General features: G+C 34.2%; 3 protein-coding genes across 4 annotated transcripts in view; 2 read left to right on the top strand and 1 right to left on the bottom strand.

The window, feature by feature from the left end:
- LOC144845813 (L-threonine 3-dehydrogenase-like) overlaps positions 1-18,764 on the top strand; it is a 180,571-nt gene that overhangs the window by 160,841 nt on the left and 966 nt on the right. The gene's annotated exons all lie outside the window — the stretch shown is intronic.
- On the bottom strand, positions 335-7,853 carry LOC144845815 (aquaporin-7-like). 2 transcript variants are annotated; one of them, XM_078703263.1, is made up of 7 exons: positions 7,625-7,777; positions 4,647-4,773; positions 4,278-4,415; positions 3,845-3,963; positions 3,167-3,384; positions 2,854-2,999; positions 335-1,025 (listed from the first exon to the last, which is right to left on the bottom strand). In XM_078703263.1, exons 1-7 carry the CDS (start codon positions 7,727-7,729, stop codon positions 961-963), a joined length of 918 nt encoding a protein of 305 aa, XP_078559389.1. In that variant the 5' UTR covers positions 7,730-7,777; the 3' UTR covers positions 335-960. The 2 variants fall into 2 exon arrangements, with proteins under 2 accessions (XP_078559389.1, XP_078559391.1); XM_078703265.1 differs by lacking the exon at positions 335-1,025 and adding an exon at positions 1,208-2,126 and having other exon boundaries at positions 7,625-7,853.
- LOC144845805 (uncharacterized) lies at positions 16,078-18,015 on the top strand. The gene has a single exon (XM_078703248.1). It carries the CDS (start codon positions 16,209-16,211, stop codon positions 17,613-17,615), a length of 1,407 nt encoding a protein of 468 aa, XP_078559374.1. The 5' UTR covers positions 16,078-16,208; the 3' UTR covers positions 17,616-18,015.

Below are 18,764 nucleotides of genomic sequence, written 5' to 3'. Positions count from 1 at the left end.
AAAACCTATATTCTAATTTTTATATAATATTTTGTTTATGTAAATACAGTATCAATATGAATAGAAGTAAAATGTTTATAAAATAAAATTGGAGCAAAAAAACAGTGTGTTTACTATTAATAACGCGCGCTTAGAAAACCCTGATATTTTACAAAACATTTGGGACATTGTGAACATTATGGATAAACTAGTTGTTCTTAACGATCGGTTTATGATAATTAAACTATATTGCGGTAATGATCTCTCCATTATCGTACTATTGTTTTACAACCTGTATTTATATTGTGAATAATGGTTAAATCGAAACCTTACAGTGTATAACGCCAAGTTGTTATTTTAAATAATAATAAATTGATATTAACTTATACAATAGAATTGGAAATTCTTTCCTGTGACAAGAACAAGATGCTATGCTATCTTTGAATACTACGGTCAACCCACGTTCAGGTGACATCCCTATTAGGGGGACATTTTGTTGGGTCCCGAAATGTCCCCTTAATAAGTGTTCTACTGTAACTATAAGGTTTAGAAACCGATTTTTAGGTGCGCGGATACACAACATTACATTGATAGATCTAGTAGTTAGATACTAAAAAGCGAAGACCAGTAAAGCTTCTATCTCAATGGATGAGTGGTCATTAATTGGAGGGAAATATAATGTCAGACGCCGTGACATCACTTGAAAGAGAAGATCTGAGACACACAATTTTAACGCATGCGTACACCGATAGCTTGGTTCCAACTAGGTCGCAACGCAACAAGCGCAACGTAAGTGATTTGACAAATCTAAGCTTGTGTTGCGTCTACGTACTTAAAAAAGGGAAGAAAACCTGAACGCACGCGTACACCGATAATAAGATGTGCGCGTGCGTCAACTCATATCTTTTCGTGGCGTTACTGTGGAATATCCACTAAGAGGTAGATAAATGATATGAACTTTTAGATATAACAAAACACTTGTTACTCCATAGAATTTTCAACATCTGCTGCTATGTTATTTTCCGCCGTCACGTTCGTTCCCATTCCTAGGAAATAAATATCGTAATCCAAAATATGTTACATGACATAAACAACTACAGAACAATTACAAGAAACAGTGAAATTGCATTTCAATTTAATTTTAGTAATTTAAAATTAATAGAACTGTAATTCTATCGCAAAATCATACTAATGTAAACAACAAATAATAAACTAATACATTTTACATAGAACATATAACAAAATATAAATTTTATTTGTAAAGTTAATGACTTATTTGAAGCATATTACGTCATAAGTTCTTTCGTCACACTACGCACTATTACTATCATTAACACACTATCGTTTTTTTAGTCTAACAGTCATTCATCGTCATATGTTTCTGATGATGCGCAGAAAACAAAAGTTCGTTATCAAAGCTTGGTTCCCACTAGAAACGCAAAGACGTAGACGCAACGCATGCTAGTTGACCAATAACAAGCGACAGTTCGAATAATCCATCGTTTGTGATTCATCGCTTGCGTTGGGTCTCTATTGATACTACTATCTGGAAAAATTCAGAACTTATGACGTAATATTAATGTTTAAATGATTCAATCTATATTACATGCACTAATATGAGCTACAATATTAGTAATGATAAAGAATGTTTAAGTATTTTTCAGCCACGCTATTATAACTTTTTGTAATCATGCACATCGTTATTACCCTTTCAAAGCAACGATTTGATCAAGGAAGATTGCGCATCAAAGTTCTGCTGTGCTGTATAGGTGCATTCATGCGGGAAGAATGGGAAGTATTATGGAAGGATTCAATAATCTTATGTACGAGGTGCAGCTTGAAGCAATGTTCCTAACGGCGCCCCGTAGGATGATGACCATAGTTGTACGTTTTTATTGTATGAAACGCCAAATTGCATGAACCCAGAGTTTAAGCATACGTATTTTTAGATTGAAATGTTTATAATAATAATTAATCAATTTAATAATTGTTGTATAGATAATGTTAATTAATACTGTACTATAATAATAATTGTGCATATATAATTTCAGCGATTGATAACAATGTCATGAATTGAAAAATGTATCTTTTAATATCCTTTTTGATCTGCATCTTTGACGGTACATTCATTCAAGCATTTTCATTCACTAAAAGAAATAAAATAAATTCAGCATTTTTATCATGGCCTAGGACTACAGGAAACAGGCCCGTAACGGTGCTGTAACTAATGTGTTTACTTAGAGTTTATTAGTGGATTATTTTACGTATGTAGTTTTCTTGCACATCAAATTCGTAGTGTTTCAATGATTTACTATTTTAACAAAATAAAAATGTTTTTAACATTTTTATTTTATGATAATGAAATAAACAATTCACTAGTTCTGATGTTAATTATTGCATTAGTGAAACTTTCATCACAAACTTGATCACGCGCGTGAAAACGTCGATGATGATAGCTTCAACGCGCGCGTGCAAACGTTAATGATGACAGCTTCAACGCGCGCGTGCAAACGTTAATGATTATAGCTTTAACGCGCGTGCAAACGTTGATAAAGGCTAATGGTAATAACATTCAACGCGTGGGATCAAAGGCTATGACTTTTTAACGCACACATGCAAAGATTGAATGATACATCTTTTGAGGTCATGATGGTGATTTCAAGCAAAACACTAAACCCAGTTGGTATACATCATAATATAATCATTAATGTGTCACTCCGGAGCAGGAGGAAAGTATACGCACTTAAACGGTACTTAAACCCGACTGTAAACCAATCCATTAAATGATAATACCTACGTGATCAATGACAAGCGTGCACATAATGAGATACAAACACGTGCATACAAATGACATGGTAAATCAAGTTTACATACCGACTAACTCTTGCTGTCCGTATTTCTTTTCTTCGCTGTCGTCTTTGTTGTGTATTTCGATAGTTATCAGGTAGGTTATTGCGCCGATTACAGCCCCTAGGAAAGGGCCTACAATCGGGACCCACCACCACTGTATACCTCTTGGTCTATCATAAGCAATAAGGAAAATATAGATTTCATCATAATAATATTTTTAATTGGTTTTCTATTCTAGATATCTTACTCTTATCTCAATGACTTGCAATAGTCATTTAATATATATCTAGTGATAGCTACAGACTCGGGTGCTGCTCTTTATCTATTACATACTTACGTCCAGATTTCTTTGCCATATCCTGCACAAGCAGTGAACAGCCTCGGACTGAAATCCCTTGCTGGGTTGATTGCGTAGCCACAGTTAAGACCATATGAAAGACCGATGACGAAGACAACTAGGCCTATGATGAACGGTTCCATGCCGTTAGGGGGTTTGTTGTTCTTCTTGTCTGTGATAGCTAGAATGCATGCCATCAATAGTGCTGTAGCAAACACCTGTACAATAAAAAACGGAGTTACGTCATTTTCGTAGTCATAACATTATAACCAACAATATTCTCTGCGAAAATTATAATGACAACAATGATAAACTATATTAGGCTGCACCTAAGTTGTGTAGGGATAAGGATGAAAATAACATATACAGTAGTTGTAAAAAAATCATCTTTAAAAGCCCTATATTGTGAAGTAGTGGTATCTTGTGTATCTGTAGCTTGTGTGTCAGAATGGAGCAGGTTGCGAAGCATAAAACATCCTCAGACCTACTCAACACAGCTTAGCATTTACTGTAAATATATCTACCTCAGACCAACTTGCGTGTCAGAATGGAGCAGGTTACGTTTACTAGATATATGATGCATCACGTACTTTGTTAAAGGATTCTCCCCTTAGATCAGGTAAGAGTGAATCAGTCTTCCCTGCGTTGGATACAAGTCACTTTAGCTTTACTATTTACCTGGTCACCAAATCCGCCCCAGACAGATAAATACTCAGCCGGATAGGTGGCAAATATTCCTGCTGTAGCATTAGGTCCTATCACAGACCTGGTTCCACCATCAAACGCATCGATTGCCTCTGCATGGAGAACAACAAGGTTGATTAATCTTTAATTCAGTTTTTTATTATCCATAAGTTGCGAAATTTCTTTGTGAGAAAGTGTGAACGTTTGATTGTTAAAATGATTTGTTAAAATAATTGTGACGCTTTGCATGGCCCGTATGCACATTTTTGACCTTCGACCTTTGTCAAAGCTGCATATTATCCTATATAGATATTGTGTATATACTGTATTTTGAAAATTACTTATAGCTGAACATGTGTTAATAATTTACAATATAGGTATGTCGGAAATTATTGTACTCAACGTAAATACAGATTCAGTTTTATACCTGAATAAATTCCAAAGATACAAGCTGCTGCGATGAAAGCACCCAGGAATTGACCAAGCATGTAGACAGGAACTTTTTTCCATGGCAGACGACCAATGCAGGCGAATCCTAAAGTAACAGCTGGGTTCAAATGTCCACCTTTAAAAGAAAACAAGTTTCTCGTAAGCACAAGTAGTAGGCGTAAGACAGGTGCTAATCTTTTTCAATATCTAATCATCAGGTGCTTGTTCATTATCTGTAAACGTTGATAAACACATGACCAGTTCAGGTCCATACGTCACGTGAAAGTACACGTGAAAATTGCTCTGCTTTGCAGCAAGTCAATTCCATTGAGTAAACTAAGCTGAATTTGTGAAAAAGCGTACTTGCCTGATATTCCAGATGCAAAATGAGCACCCAAGGTAACCCCGATACCCCACGCCCAGTTTATCGACAAGAACCCTCCGTTTGCTGTACGACTTAAAACAGATTGAGCAACAGAACCGTCACCAAATATCTACAAAGAAACCAAAGCCCCATAAATACTCTTTGTTTTTGTCCACATAAAGTACACCAATTCGTATCACAACATGCACAATTTCGTACAACATCATGCACCATTAATGCTTTACTACTTGGTACACCACCTCACACAGTACATCACTTGGCAGCACCACACAAATTGCATCATTAGGTACACCACCTCACACAGTTCATCACTTGGTACAGCACCACACAAATTGCATCACTTAATTGGTACAGCACCATACCAATGCATTATTTGGTACAGAACCACATAAAGTGCGTCACTAGGTACAGCACCACACAAAGTGCATCACTTGGTACAGCACCACATAAAGTGCATCACTTGGTACAGCACCACACAAAGTGCATCACTTGGTACAGCACCACACAAAGTGCATCACTTGGTACAGCACCACACAAAGTGCATCACTTGGTACAGCACCACACAAAGTGCATTACATGGTACAGCACCATACAAAGTGCATCACTTGGTACAGCACCATACAAAGTGCATTACATGGTACAGCACCACACAAAGTGCATCACTTGGTACAGCACCATACAAAGTGCATTACATGGTACAGCACCACACAAATTGCATCACTTGGTACAGCACCATACAAAGTGCTTCACTTGGTACAGCACCAAACCATCACTTCATGATCACAAAACAAACATATGGCACCCCTCTTTGCAAGAACACACAATATGCAACATTTAGTACAGCAACACACAAAAGACACCATTTCAATACGACGCATAAACGTTTGTCGTACTGTATTTCTGCAGCAGTACAAAGTAAATTTGTCATTAATTGTAAAATATATAAAGTCATTTAATCTTTTCTAAGTATATCTATGAATTGTTTTATTTTTACATAAGTAAATCGTGTTATAAAGTCATTAAATATTCTACAAATTTATGAATGCAATTGTTTACTTTGTATATAAGTTTATCGTGTTTTTTATTGGCTGCAGAGTTACAATGGCTGGTAGTCAATTACGGATATTGTATTCTAAAATAATATATAAATCAATCAAGTCTGATAATCGTTTTTTTTTTTATAAATCGAATATTCGCTGAAAGATACAGTGTTGTACCTGTGTTATTTTCAACTTTTCTAAACAAAAAGGAACGTTGCTATCGGTAGTTCTGTGATAGAGGTCAGCACCTTACACCTGTGTGCTTGGTTGATTGATTTCTTTCTAAAAATTAATTTACTAGTTTTGTTGAATTAAACTTCCTCAAACAAAAACCCACTCACCATTAATGAGATTCTGTGGATTCAAAATCTTATATATGAGATATACGATTGTCATATACATATAGGTAGGTGGCAACATTTTATTAATGACTGTTTAAATTATACGTGTATCTGAGTGATAAATGTCATCAGTTAATACTTAATATATAACTGATCTGCTGTCCAGGGAAGTGGCATGTATTCTGTGTACCAGGGCCTGATCCATGCGTTTTTATCTAAAGCCAAATAGTTGTAAACAAATGAGCATGAATGAGTACATTTATTATGTAGGCCTGTGTCAAGTACTATAGTAGGTCTAGCAGGAGTGAATTTAGGTCTATTCCCAGAGAGAACCATAAAACCCGCTTGCCGTGTGGGCCATGTGGGACAGAGCCTGCTTCTTGGTGGAACGAAATTGCAGTTACAGTACTGCTTTTATCCTAACCGGGTTCTCTCTTTTTTTTCATAGAAAGATACACACTCATAAATGTTTATGCTTTATATTGATGTTCTGGAGGTTACAATTGTCTTATCAAGTCAGAAGTTTATCACTTTGGCAGTGACCTTTGGAAAGCACAAACGAGCAGAGCAGACTGGTGGTAAGATTAACATTAATAATTTTATCATCAATGTTATTAAAAAAGCATATGGTAAAGAGTACATTCCCGTGACCTGATGATGACGTGTGCAAGTCAAAGAATTCTTCTTTAATTCAATCATTCAAGCAATCAATCGTTTTTAAAATTTAAAATGCCTTATTATGTAGTTTGTATGGTTTAAGCAGTGGCGGGGGCCTCCTTTGCAGTAGTGTTTTCTAGCTGTTTATACTATTAGTGAGCTGCTATAAATTGTTATGAACTTCGTCGAACGTACTCTAACGATATGTATCAATTAAAATTCCGTCTGTCAGGTCATCATTTCAGCGAACAGAATATTCATCGCAAAATATAGGCCTACTCACGTGAATCAACACACTATAGTATATTGTATTATGTGAGCCTTATATCTTATTAATATTTACTTTGTTGTTGGGCTCGTCGTAAACTAATATTAACAGTTACGGTTTGGCGCATAATGTGACAATGTGAAGTGTATGGCTTCATATACACTGGGACCATAAAACTTCATACACTGGGACCATAAAACAAATGACACTGCAATGTTACTATGTATATGTAACGGGAACCCTAAATTAGGAATTTCAAAAATAATTTGAAAGTGAACACTCAAACAGTGTTCCTAACAAACGAAACGGGGCCATTGTGATTACAATGAATTAGTATTACTGGATATGTATAGGATTGGGCGGGGTGGGAAGGGGTTTTGGAAATCTATCATGACATTGCCTTTAAACTCAATTATGAATGAAATTTAATTGTAGTTTTACAGTTCAAGTTACTTTAATACTAGTAAAAATACACACCGAATCGTTAGACTGACTATAAATTTATGACAACATGCATTTCTTACTGGTACTTAGCGACAACACTAAAGGCAACAACATACATGTATATGTGGTATAGAACGATACTTAATTATTTCAACTCACATGATTTTATTTAATATAAACAAACCACGACATATAGTACGATGTACTTACTATCAAAATGAAAGTGCCCATAAATTCAGCCAAGAATTCACGAACGGGTTGACTTCGAATTCGTAATAATGACATGATGTTTTCTTGCCATTTTGGAACCCCCATCTTGTCTTGTCTTGTAGCACTCTTTATTACTGTTGCCCTTTACAACTTCAAATAGCTTATAAATAGGGTTTACACGTAAATATTCCAATTTGATATTCCAAAGAACACTGGACCGGGGACCAATCAGTACTCAGTGCTATCCATTAAATTGTCGGCTGTGTACAAGCAACTACTTTATTGGACCCTGGCCAAAATCGTATATGGAACGCAAAATACGTCAAAATAATTTCGGGACTATAAATTGTTCTTGCTTTGCTAATCTTAATAAAGATATCACAATATGATATTACAGCATTTTCACACTTTGTTGATAATGGTTTTTAACATTATCATACATACTTTCTATTTCTTAATATATCAAAAAGGATGGAACACGATGTAAAACGTCTTTAAGACGCTAGTGGTCCGTTATGTATATATAACGCCGATCAACTGTGATTGGTTACCATAAATTATAATCTGTCAATGGTACGTTACCGTGTTTCACAGACACAGTAAATCACAATATTTTCGATCACTGGTGTCTTATTTCAATGGATTCATAAAATAACATAGATTTAATGCTCTGTGACATACAGGCACATTTTTTTTTCTTATGAAAAACGTATTGAAAATAGTAAATAAACCTATTTATAGATTAAGTTCAATTCAATTCAATTTATTCGGAATTTTACAAAACAAACAATAACACATACATCACACATGCTGCTAGACCCGGGGGAATCCTACAGTCAACTCAATCGCTTTCAATGGGACGTCCCAGCCTGCAGTAACACGCCATTGCACATTTTTAAAATGAATAAAATAAATGTTAATGTTATCACTAAAGCTTGGTTCCTATTATACGCAACGCAACAAGAAGGCACAACTCAAGCGAGTTGACCAATCACAAGCGACAGTTTGGTTGATTCAACGCGTCTTCATTGGTCAAATTACTCGCGGCACGTCCAAGTGGGAACCAAATTTTAAATGCTAAAAAAAAATCTGACGGAAACCCGTCCAATTTCCAATTATTATTATTTTATTCAAATGCTTATTTAAACTAGGAAAGAGTGAAATTAGAATTTTACCCTTACCAGATTGAACAAAAAACTACTCAAAGACCGCATTGAATTCGAATAGCGCCCTCAAGTTATTGCCGCACGGTTCTTATTTCTTTCTGCGATACACTGCGGTGTTATTCATAAGAACGTCGTATCAGGGAAGAGAGTGAGGGACGAGTGACTTCTTCACTGACTGCACGTTACGTTTGGGTAAATCACTTAACTCGTCCTGGTGACGAGTTACTATCCATAGTTCACACTCATACTACAGTATTATTATAAACTTTAATATATTCATATACATTATTTAAATTGGCACTAAATATTCATGGTAATTGGTGCTAATGTATTTTCAATAACAAGATGCGTTTACGGTACTTTGCATGTTATGCAACGAATGTATTAAAGTAGCATAAAATAATATAGCCTATAAAATAGCAGTTCCCGGAATATATCAAGCAAAGTTTGTTACACGCCGTTACCCATTATGTACCCTTTTACACGTTCGTGCTTTTGTTCGTAAGGTTATGATTACAACTCCTTGCACCACTTAACAAAGACGTTTTACCACCATCTCGATAAAAATACCATTGTGTTTAGAAGTAGCCCGTCCCAACGGGTAAACACGAGTAAATATATTCAAACAAGGTTGCTACTACATGTTTCTATAAACTCTCATATATATTTCGCGAGTACGTGACTCGACATCGAAGTCCACATTTTACTTTAACTAATTACTATATAATTAGTGTTGGAATACCCAAGAAGTTAAAAATAGTAAACACCTTATAACATATTCTGGATTTAAAGATTATAAACACAACTGTTTCAAACTGTAATCCATATGAAATTGTAAGGGGAACATTGGATGTGCTGGAGATTGTCTGCTCAGAAGTTGAAGTCGAATGAATACTGCATCATGGTGTTTTGGATTTTGAATTACCAATGTCGGCCAATTGATGGAAGAAAGGTAAGTCATATTCATTACCTTGAGGTGGTCAAACAGATAAAATTATATCAATTTGACGATTTATATAGTTTTCAACAAATGTGCTGGTAGGAAACTTGCTGTCCTAGAAAAATAGACGCCTTTCACAAGAGTTTGGGCAGAAGTTGTTGAGGAACACACTGATACCAATCACTATATACAGTAATAGGACCTGTTCCCATGCGCCAAATATAAAGTATTATATCACCCGCCCAAATAGAACCAAAATGCACCAATTACTTAATACCAGATCAAAAAAAAAAACTCTCAAACTTAGCTAAATGTATTCATGAAATTTTGTATTTGTTTTAGTTAGATGTTGCTTTCGATATATAAATTATGTATAAGACCAGGGAATAGTTAAATTAAAAATTTAACTCTTCCCTGATATAAGACCAAATATTTATGTCTGGAAGTGTTTAGGTTTTTTTTTGTATATGGTTGAAAGAATGTTCTTTCATACCCTGAAAAGAGTCGATAAAGAAATAAATTAATCATTGTCAATCATTGTCATTGTCAGGCCTGTAGGATCATGATACATAATAGAAACTAAAATGAATTAATGTATCTAATAAAACAGGTTTTGTTTAGAAAATGAAGTAGGCCTAGGTGTAAAATGTTGATTTGTGAATCATAGTCGCAATGATTGTAACAGCTGATACAGATTACACATTTGACCAATATACGTCTCATCAAAAGGATGACACATTTGTCTTACGTAACTAGCAATTATTTGGAATCACGCCGGAAGTTTTTAACGAATTATTTTCAGTAGGCCTATGTCTATTTGATTTTGAGAAAATGAAGAATAACTTAATATATAAATTTCTGAAAATTAATATAATCATTCAGGTATTGTTTGGTGATTTGGCTTTGGCTAAAATTGCTTATGCGTATAGTATTGTCTTGTACATGATAAATGTATGATATCTGACGCCACTGTGCCGATTTAATATCAATTAGGCCTAACATACAACACGATATAGATAAAATATGAGGTGTATTTAACGTTAATGATTGATACATTTCGATATTCATTTGATTGAACTTTAAAAGGTCGAAGTTCACCCATATCAAACTGCACAGTCTTTTCACTCAAGTCCAATATTTTATTCAGCAACATCAGGACGATAATCGATAGGCCCTACTGTTAATTAAGATATATAAAGAAATTAATTAGGTCATTGGGTCTTACATTTAAGTATTAGGCCTACACGTTAATATAATATCCACATGTTTTGAACTGTATGTGCCCTCGCATGTGCAGTAGCCATGATAACTTAAATATTAAAGTAACTTTAGATTACTAAATTAGAAACTAAACCCACGTTTCCTAGTTTACATTGTTATTGATTTTGTTGACTTTAACTAAAAAATATCTTTAACTGAACTCTTGAAAATGCAAGAGGTATCAGCTTCACCTGCCACCGGCACAGTTTAAAAATCAAAATTGAATTATATGAGCCTAAGCATTGGTCCTTTCCAGAAAATCGCCTGCTGCGCGCACATATCATCATTTCGTTCAGACGATCGATCGAAGCTGACGCGGTATTACGTTGTGACATAAACACAGATAGGAATGTATTGTAATCACATCAGATCGATAGATTTGTTTTGACTAAACAACAATCGTATTCGATTTCTTGAGATTACATTTTTTTTATTTCAACTGTAAGTACAATACATTATTTACGTGCCTACTATTAAGTTGTAGTGTATAGTATTGTAGAATTGATTGGGATTCCTACAGTAGTAATCATGGTTATTAACGCATGTGTGGTACTTAGTTTACGTAAGTTTTTTTTTTCTAAACGAGTGGCTATATAATGTAATATCAATACTGACTGCATTAGGTAGGCCTATACGTCTTATTTAGGTAACTCCTCGCAAATAATGATTACTTAACATTCCATCAGGAACTTGAGTACAATGAGAAATAGCATTCTTAGTCTGTGAGTTTCCTATGTATGTTATGAATACCTGTGTATTTGTGTTTCCAAAAACAAAAGATGAGAATGCCTCAATTCAGGGGCTTAACTGCCTTTTGGAAACACTCTTTTTACTGATTTATATTTATTTATATACTATTCTGTATAGGCATACGCTTAATAAGTGAAGTTTGATTTGAATTTGGGAAAAATTGACAGATTGATGATTTAAGCCACTAATAGTAATTGCCGTAGATACAAAGGGCAAAACGACATTTTAATTATTGGTTTAATGTTGTCTATATGCCTCATTATTGATGTGGTACCCTAATTTAAGTTCAAAACATCTTATTACTAAAACCTACTTTGAGGTGTATGTCTATACCACTGTATTAACATTATCATGCGCACATTTCTATAACAGTCATCTTTAACATTTAATCTCATAACTTATCGGACGTGCTCTTTACTGAGAACATGACTTCCTGTTTTATTTATTATTTTTTCTTGTTCATTATTTTTAGTATGTAATGATATTAAGACTAAAAATAATAGTTTTACTAATAATAGTGTCCACATTATAGTAGAACCAATTATTTTGGAACATCAGGAGACACCCCTATTAAGGAGACCCTTTTCTGTGAAACTAATGATTGACTAACCTCTATTCAGCGTCCTATATTAAAGGGGGACACACTTCGTGAGGTTCCGAAAGTATATCCTTAAGCGTGGTTCCCACTAGAACGCAACGCAACGTAACGCAGCGACGTATCGACGCAAAGTGCTGTATTGCGTAATCACAAGTGGGAACCGACGACGCAAGAGTGCTGCAAACATTGCAGGTTTGATTTCACACAAGCGGGGGCAAACACAATTATTGGAAGGGAATTTTCTTACGTTGCGTAGGTTGCGTTACGTGGCGTCGCTAGTGGGAACCACGCTTTAATAGGAGTTTTAATGTATTCTGTTTTAGTTTTTATAATCATCTTTCCACCGATTTATATAAACCTTACTATCTTTATTTGGTTATTATTAATGTTGAAGTACGCCTACTTACTGATATCATGTATACATTGGTGGCGGAACCATAGCAACTATTTACCCACACATTTTGAAAATGTAAAGATTGTAAACAAGTATACATAGTTACGTCACGTTAGGTAAAGATATGTTATTAACAATGTTTTTCCTTGGTGAGTAATATAGGCACTACCGGCGTTGAATAGATGTAATTTAGAACGGTAGCTACATACTATTTACTAATTTATTAATATTCTATCTTTTCAACTTTTTTTTATTAAATATGCAATGTATTTTATAATAGATAACATAAAAAAAAAATATGCAGAAAATAATGTAAACATATATTTTTTTTAAGTGTAGTAGACAAAATAAATATATACATTAAGAAAACATTGGGTACTACGTATAGGCCAAAATATTAAAATTATTATTAATATTAAAGAGGATAAAAATTTAAAAAAATAACGAAAAAATGTAGAAAATGCTTAGAGATTCTGTAATTGTTGAATGAATAAAGGTGGTGGTTAACCACAAAAGAAAAAATATCTTTAAAAAAAAATCTTAGTTTGCAAAAAAATGTATAAGTAGATATAAGTACAGTTATTTATAGTTCTGTACCATTCATTATGCGTTGTATTACTAAATATGCGATCAAGAATTTTAATTAGGATTTTCTATAATTAGAACTCATAAGTGTTATTACGATTATTAGAAGGGCGACATTATTATCATTGTTTGCCGAGGACGTTGGTTTCCATGAACAATTTCGAGCATAATTGTTTTAAATTGTTGATATGCGAGATATGCACGTCTGATCATCATAACTCTATAATTCTAGTAAAAATATGCTGAGAGTTTGGAATTGAAGTTGCCACTCACCGGCGAGCTCATCCTGGAATGTGCTTCCGGATCAGATTCCATTACCTGTGTGCTGTTGGTATTAACCCCAGCGAAGATCATTTGCAAATTCTTCAAGTTTGTTAATGTCGATTTCATTACAGAATTATTTAGAATTTTAAAATATGTGTTATAAACCACTCTACCTTTTATTTATTTATTTTTTATTTTTTACAATTATTGTTTATTTTGTATATGGTGGTCTCTTGTGGAAAATAAAAAAAAAATATTTATTGATTTGTAAATTGTATTGATTGATTAAGAATTTCACTGTATTTTGATTAATATATTGTATTTCTCTTTTCGTTTTGCTAAGAAAGCTACTAGTTTGGTTAACACGTCATTTGGATTTTGAACTCATTATGTTCTCTTTTTTTTGTCTTTCTTTGTACTTATCTGACGAAATAAAGGAATACACTACAGTAATGATTGAAATGGTAACGCAAATGTGTTGGTAATTCACTTCGTTAAAATTTGGCATAAAAAACGTTTCAGACAAATTAGAAACATTACAAAATATTTCGTGATAATTTCGCACAGGATACTCGTACTTATGTCTATAAAAAAGATCTATGGGCATCTGTAGTTTCTATACCGTGCGAGAATCGGCTGAATTTTGAGTGATAGCTTATCTTAATAGTGCGCATAGAGATACATTTTACCATATCCATGGTTTCAAATGAACTGTTCATATTGGGTTAAAGTGCTGTTAGCAAAAAAACTAATTATTATATGTCTTTGGCGAGCACTCGTCAATTGAATTAAGTGAGGTAAACACTGTTAAACCCGTTGCCAGGACAAACTAAATTAATTCAGTAGTCGTTATTCATTCATTCACAGGCCGTGTAATTGGAAGTGACGATTGATTTACTGTGATTTCAAACATCGTATTACGTAATATATCGGGATTTATCTTCAATAATTCGGAATAATGGCATCATAGATTAAACATCTACCTAAAGGTAAAATTCGTACTTATTTTGTTTGATACTTATCATCATCGTCATCATCATCATTCTTTCTGCCACTTCCATAACAAAACATGCCGATATTTGCATCTGTTATTAATTTTAGAAAATGTGCCTTTATCATAGTTCATCTGATCCCTCTTTGTTTACCAAAGGCTATAATGAAGTTTGACTAATGGATAATATTATTGTTATCTACTTGATTGACATACACGATTCATATGAATTCAAGTCGTGGCTGTTACCAATCTTTAGTGTCTTGTTAGTGTTTGGTTATTAAAAATAACGTTTGCCGTTAAATCGATGTCATCTATTTTGTTGATCGATTTTGTTTTTTGAAATACTAGACTATCTTAAATACAGTAAACACCATCATTTGGGACACCCTTAGACAATCGAACCTTCCTGAAATGGAAAAACGGCTATATACCGTAAATCTTCTAATTGTAACCCTATGTTATTATTCTTTGATTGTTTTTTAGGGTGAGTTACTATAAGAAGGGGATACTATTAGAGTATAGTGGGTTACTATTACTAATCTTAAATTAGGCACCTGAAACCCACCCCCAACTTTTCCGGTCAGCAACTCATAGCAAAATAATAAAATGTACGAACTCTAACTTTATTTTATAAACTCAAAAACACTCCATCCTCCCCCACTCCCGAGATCAACATGCATTATCTTTTATTTTCTCTAATAGTAACCCCCATGTGTTACTATTAGACTAGTGGGTTATTATTATAGATTTACTTATAAGGTGGGTTACTATTATTCTTATTCTTATTCTTTTATTGCCAAATATAAAATACATGAAAAACACGACAAACAAACAAAAAAACAAAACAATAGAACCAACTGAGTGAGCTGGCATGGGACACAAAAGCGAACCTAATCACTATGACTTGAAGCCTGTGTTCCCCACTCACCCAGTTTCACAAGCAATGATTATACCATCTTAAAATATAATATATCAAAATTCCAAAGCTAAGTTTAAATCATAAAATATATATATCGCCTTAATAGGGTTATCGTCTGAATATACTATTAGAAGGGGGTTACTATTAGAAGATTTACGGTATGTTTTAATACTATTACAAACCGTATTCAGACGATAAGGCGACACTTTTTTGGGTCCCGAATGTGCCTGCTTAATAGGGGTTCTACTGTAGAAATTCTGTATCAAAATATGCCTTACTATAGAATGGATAGATGATACCTAGAGCTACTTTGAATTTAAATTGTATCAGATTTCATTTGGGCCTGCCACTATCCACTACGGTATTCATTAAGAAAGAACATGCGAAATTAAAACTCTGGTAGCTAACTTACGTAAACATTTTTATAATACAATAGTGTCTATTGATCATTATTACACTTTCTTTTGTTCTTTTGTTAACAGTTTCAACGCACCAAATTCTCTGAGGGAATTGTGTTTCATGTCGAGAAAATAGGCTATGTTCGTAAGCACAATTTGGATTCAAATTGAAATCAGTTACTGATACTTCAACAGTCATTGAATATGTGATAATATCTTACAATGGCAGATAAAAACATGCAGTGAATTCTTGATATTGTCTTTGGAAAACTTTGTACTGACTTGAAAATTGTACTGCACTCTGTTATAAAGTCACATGGTATTACGCAATACAATCATGAATAATTCCATTTATCTGGATAAAACTAGTTTGCATAAAACTGAGGATTACAGTCGAAACTATCTTCCAAAACTTGTGACTGAAGCTACGTTCCAGCCCACAAGCGGTGGTAATAATCTAATGAGACTCAGCAAGTCGGAAGAGGCTAAAAGAAGTGGAGGTTTAGAAAGCGCGAAGAGGCAACGATCGCTATCTACAGGCTTAATCAGTTTACCTCACTTGGTATCCTACCGTGAACTTATGGCTAGCCAATCAAATTCGAATCGGCCATATTTAAGCACGCGTATAAGTGACGTTAAAACTTCTGACCAATCAGATGATGAATACGATGACGATATGCATAGCATTTCCATTGATCCATACCCTAATGTGAACGTAGAATCTTTTTTAAATTCAAATCATTTTCCAGAAGCTCCACCAACACCTCCGAGAAGACGAAAAAGAAAAGAAATTAAATTAAAAGCAAAAAAAGAAGTTGAAGCAGCTAAAAGGGGACAGAAACGCGAACAAATAAGAAAAGCTAGGCGGTGGAGTCAATCCGAACAACTTCGAGAGCGAGAACTTGCACGAAGGCACCCCGTCCGAAAACAGTTTTTATACAGTGAGTTAATGGAAGAAGAACTGAAATCACACATACCTAAGCGAATACCAGGAGGAAAATTGAAACCTATTTATAAACGTACAACTGAAGGCGAAATATTTGTACCGAATTACCCTCTACACATCAATCTTGATCGGCTAAATGTTCGGGAGAACGAAGGCATTCCTCTTACGGATTCAGCTACAGATATAAACAAATTTAGAAAACAAGAATTTCGTGAAATGTTGGAAAAAAGGAAAAAACTTCAGCTTCAAAGACTTAAAAAACGAAAAAAACGCGTTCGATTCAATTTACCTTCGTGTCATGTAGATAGTGAGGATTCAGATTCCGAACAAAGTCACTTGACCAGTAGAGGGTGCACTTCTATGTGCTCACAGAATACTGTCGATGCTCATGAAGATGATTTTACGGTTAACATCACAGCGGAAAAAACTGATCAAAACATTGAAGAAGTACCTTTACCTTTATCTTTAGTAAACGATAGCTCTGAACAGGTGTCGGTAATACAAAATCATGCAACGAACGCTGTCCCTGAAAAACCGCTCGAGTTTGACAATTTTCCAATTCTAGATAGTAGTAAAAAAGAATCAAGTCATGAGGCAGAGGAAACCACGATCACAGGAGAAAGAGATTCTTCGGTAGATGTATGTTTAAAACTCCCAGATATTAAAAGTGTAGATTTGCCTGAAGATGACACTGTAACTATTGTTGATTCTTATCAGTTTCGAATATCAAAAACAAATGGAAATGCAATTAAATATACGAGAATTGATCCACAGTGAACATACTAAAGAGGTGGGAACGAAATCCATGTTCTAGGCCTCTTTCGAGCTACTGCTTATGGCCTATTCATCGTAAAAATGTCTTGCCACTTTCAGAATGTGACTGTAACAACAACATTTTAAATTGGGATTGGGTATTGTGGGTAATTAGAAATGAGCGTTTCATTCATTTTTAATATTGGGAGAAATAAAGGTTCTGTTGATCTTGTATCTAGCCAATGCAAATTAGTTTACCAAGACATGCTCGACTTGGTGTCAAAAACTACAATACTACTATACTATAGAATTGATCCACAGTAAACATACTAACGTTGCAACATTTTAAATTGGGATTGGGTATTGTGGGTAATTAGAAATGAGCGCTTCTTTTATTTTTAATATTGGAGAAATAAAGGTTCTTTTGATCTTGTATCTATCCAATGCAAATCAGTGTACCAAGACATGCTTGCCCTGGTGACGTAATGAGAGTACAAATTGAATATGGGATCAATCAAAGTGAATATAATAAAATTGTTCTGCATGGAACGCGGAAAAACGACAGAAGAATAGATTCTCTTTCTTGACCTATACTCGCTCACTATATTATCCATCCGTTCATCCGGTAAACTAACATACAAACAAACAGAGAAAGAATTGACACGGCGCAATGAAGCATGTCCCTAACGTATTATACTATACGGCCTAACATACATAAATCGCCGTTAACATGGGCATACTATCATCATTATGTCTATCAAATCTAACTAATTCATATATAATTAATAATACAAATTATATTAATGTAAATACCTGATGCTAGGGCTCACTTATACAACAAGATTCTGTCTCCACACGGATCATAGGTGTACAACAACTTTAATACAACGTATCGCCTATTGTTCACAACTTGCATACCATGAACAGTGACTACAACAAACCGTAAATAGCCTAATTTACATATCAAGGTATCCAGGTGCGATATACATACATAACAAACATAATTATGAAATGTTTTACAGTCTTAACTTTTTTATAGTCTGGATAAAGAGGGTGCTCAATATGGAAGAACAATCCACTATGTTTTCTTTTTTTTAGTCATTGGTCCAAAAATTTTAAGATGAAATTGAACTTGAAATGTATTATCGCAATTCCTTACATAAATAAATTGAA

The sequence above is a fragment of the Antedon bifida genome, chromosome 6, assembly GCF_963402885.1.
Source record: "Antedon bifida chromosome 6, ecAntBifi1.1, whole genome shotgun sequence".
Taxonomy (NCBI): Eukaryota; Metazoa; Echinodermata; class Crinoidea; order Comatulida; family Antedonidae; genus Antedon; species Antedon bifida.
Note: the sequence above shows the minus strand (reverse complement) of the source record. Positions and strands in the feature narration are given on the sequence as shown.

Bases quoted from the DNA above. Each gene is read 5' to 3' on its own strand.
- LOC144845815 (XM_078703263.1), bottom strand. From the start codon at position 7,729: ATGGGGGTTCCAAAATGGCAAGAAAACATCATGTCATTATTACGAATT. The intron at 3,385-3,844 runs GTAAATAGTAAA...TTTATTGTACAG, and splicing joins GGGGCGGATTTGGTGACCAG to GTGTTTGCTACAGCACTATT. The intron at 3,000-3,166 runs GTAAGTATGTAA...TGCTTATGATAG, and splicing joins TATGGCAAAGAAATCTGGAC to ACCAAGAGGTATACAGTGGT.
- LOC144845805 (XM_078703248.1), top strand. From the start codon at position 16,209: ATGGTATTACGCAATACAATCATGAATAATTCCATTTATCTGGATAAA.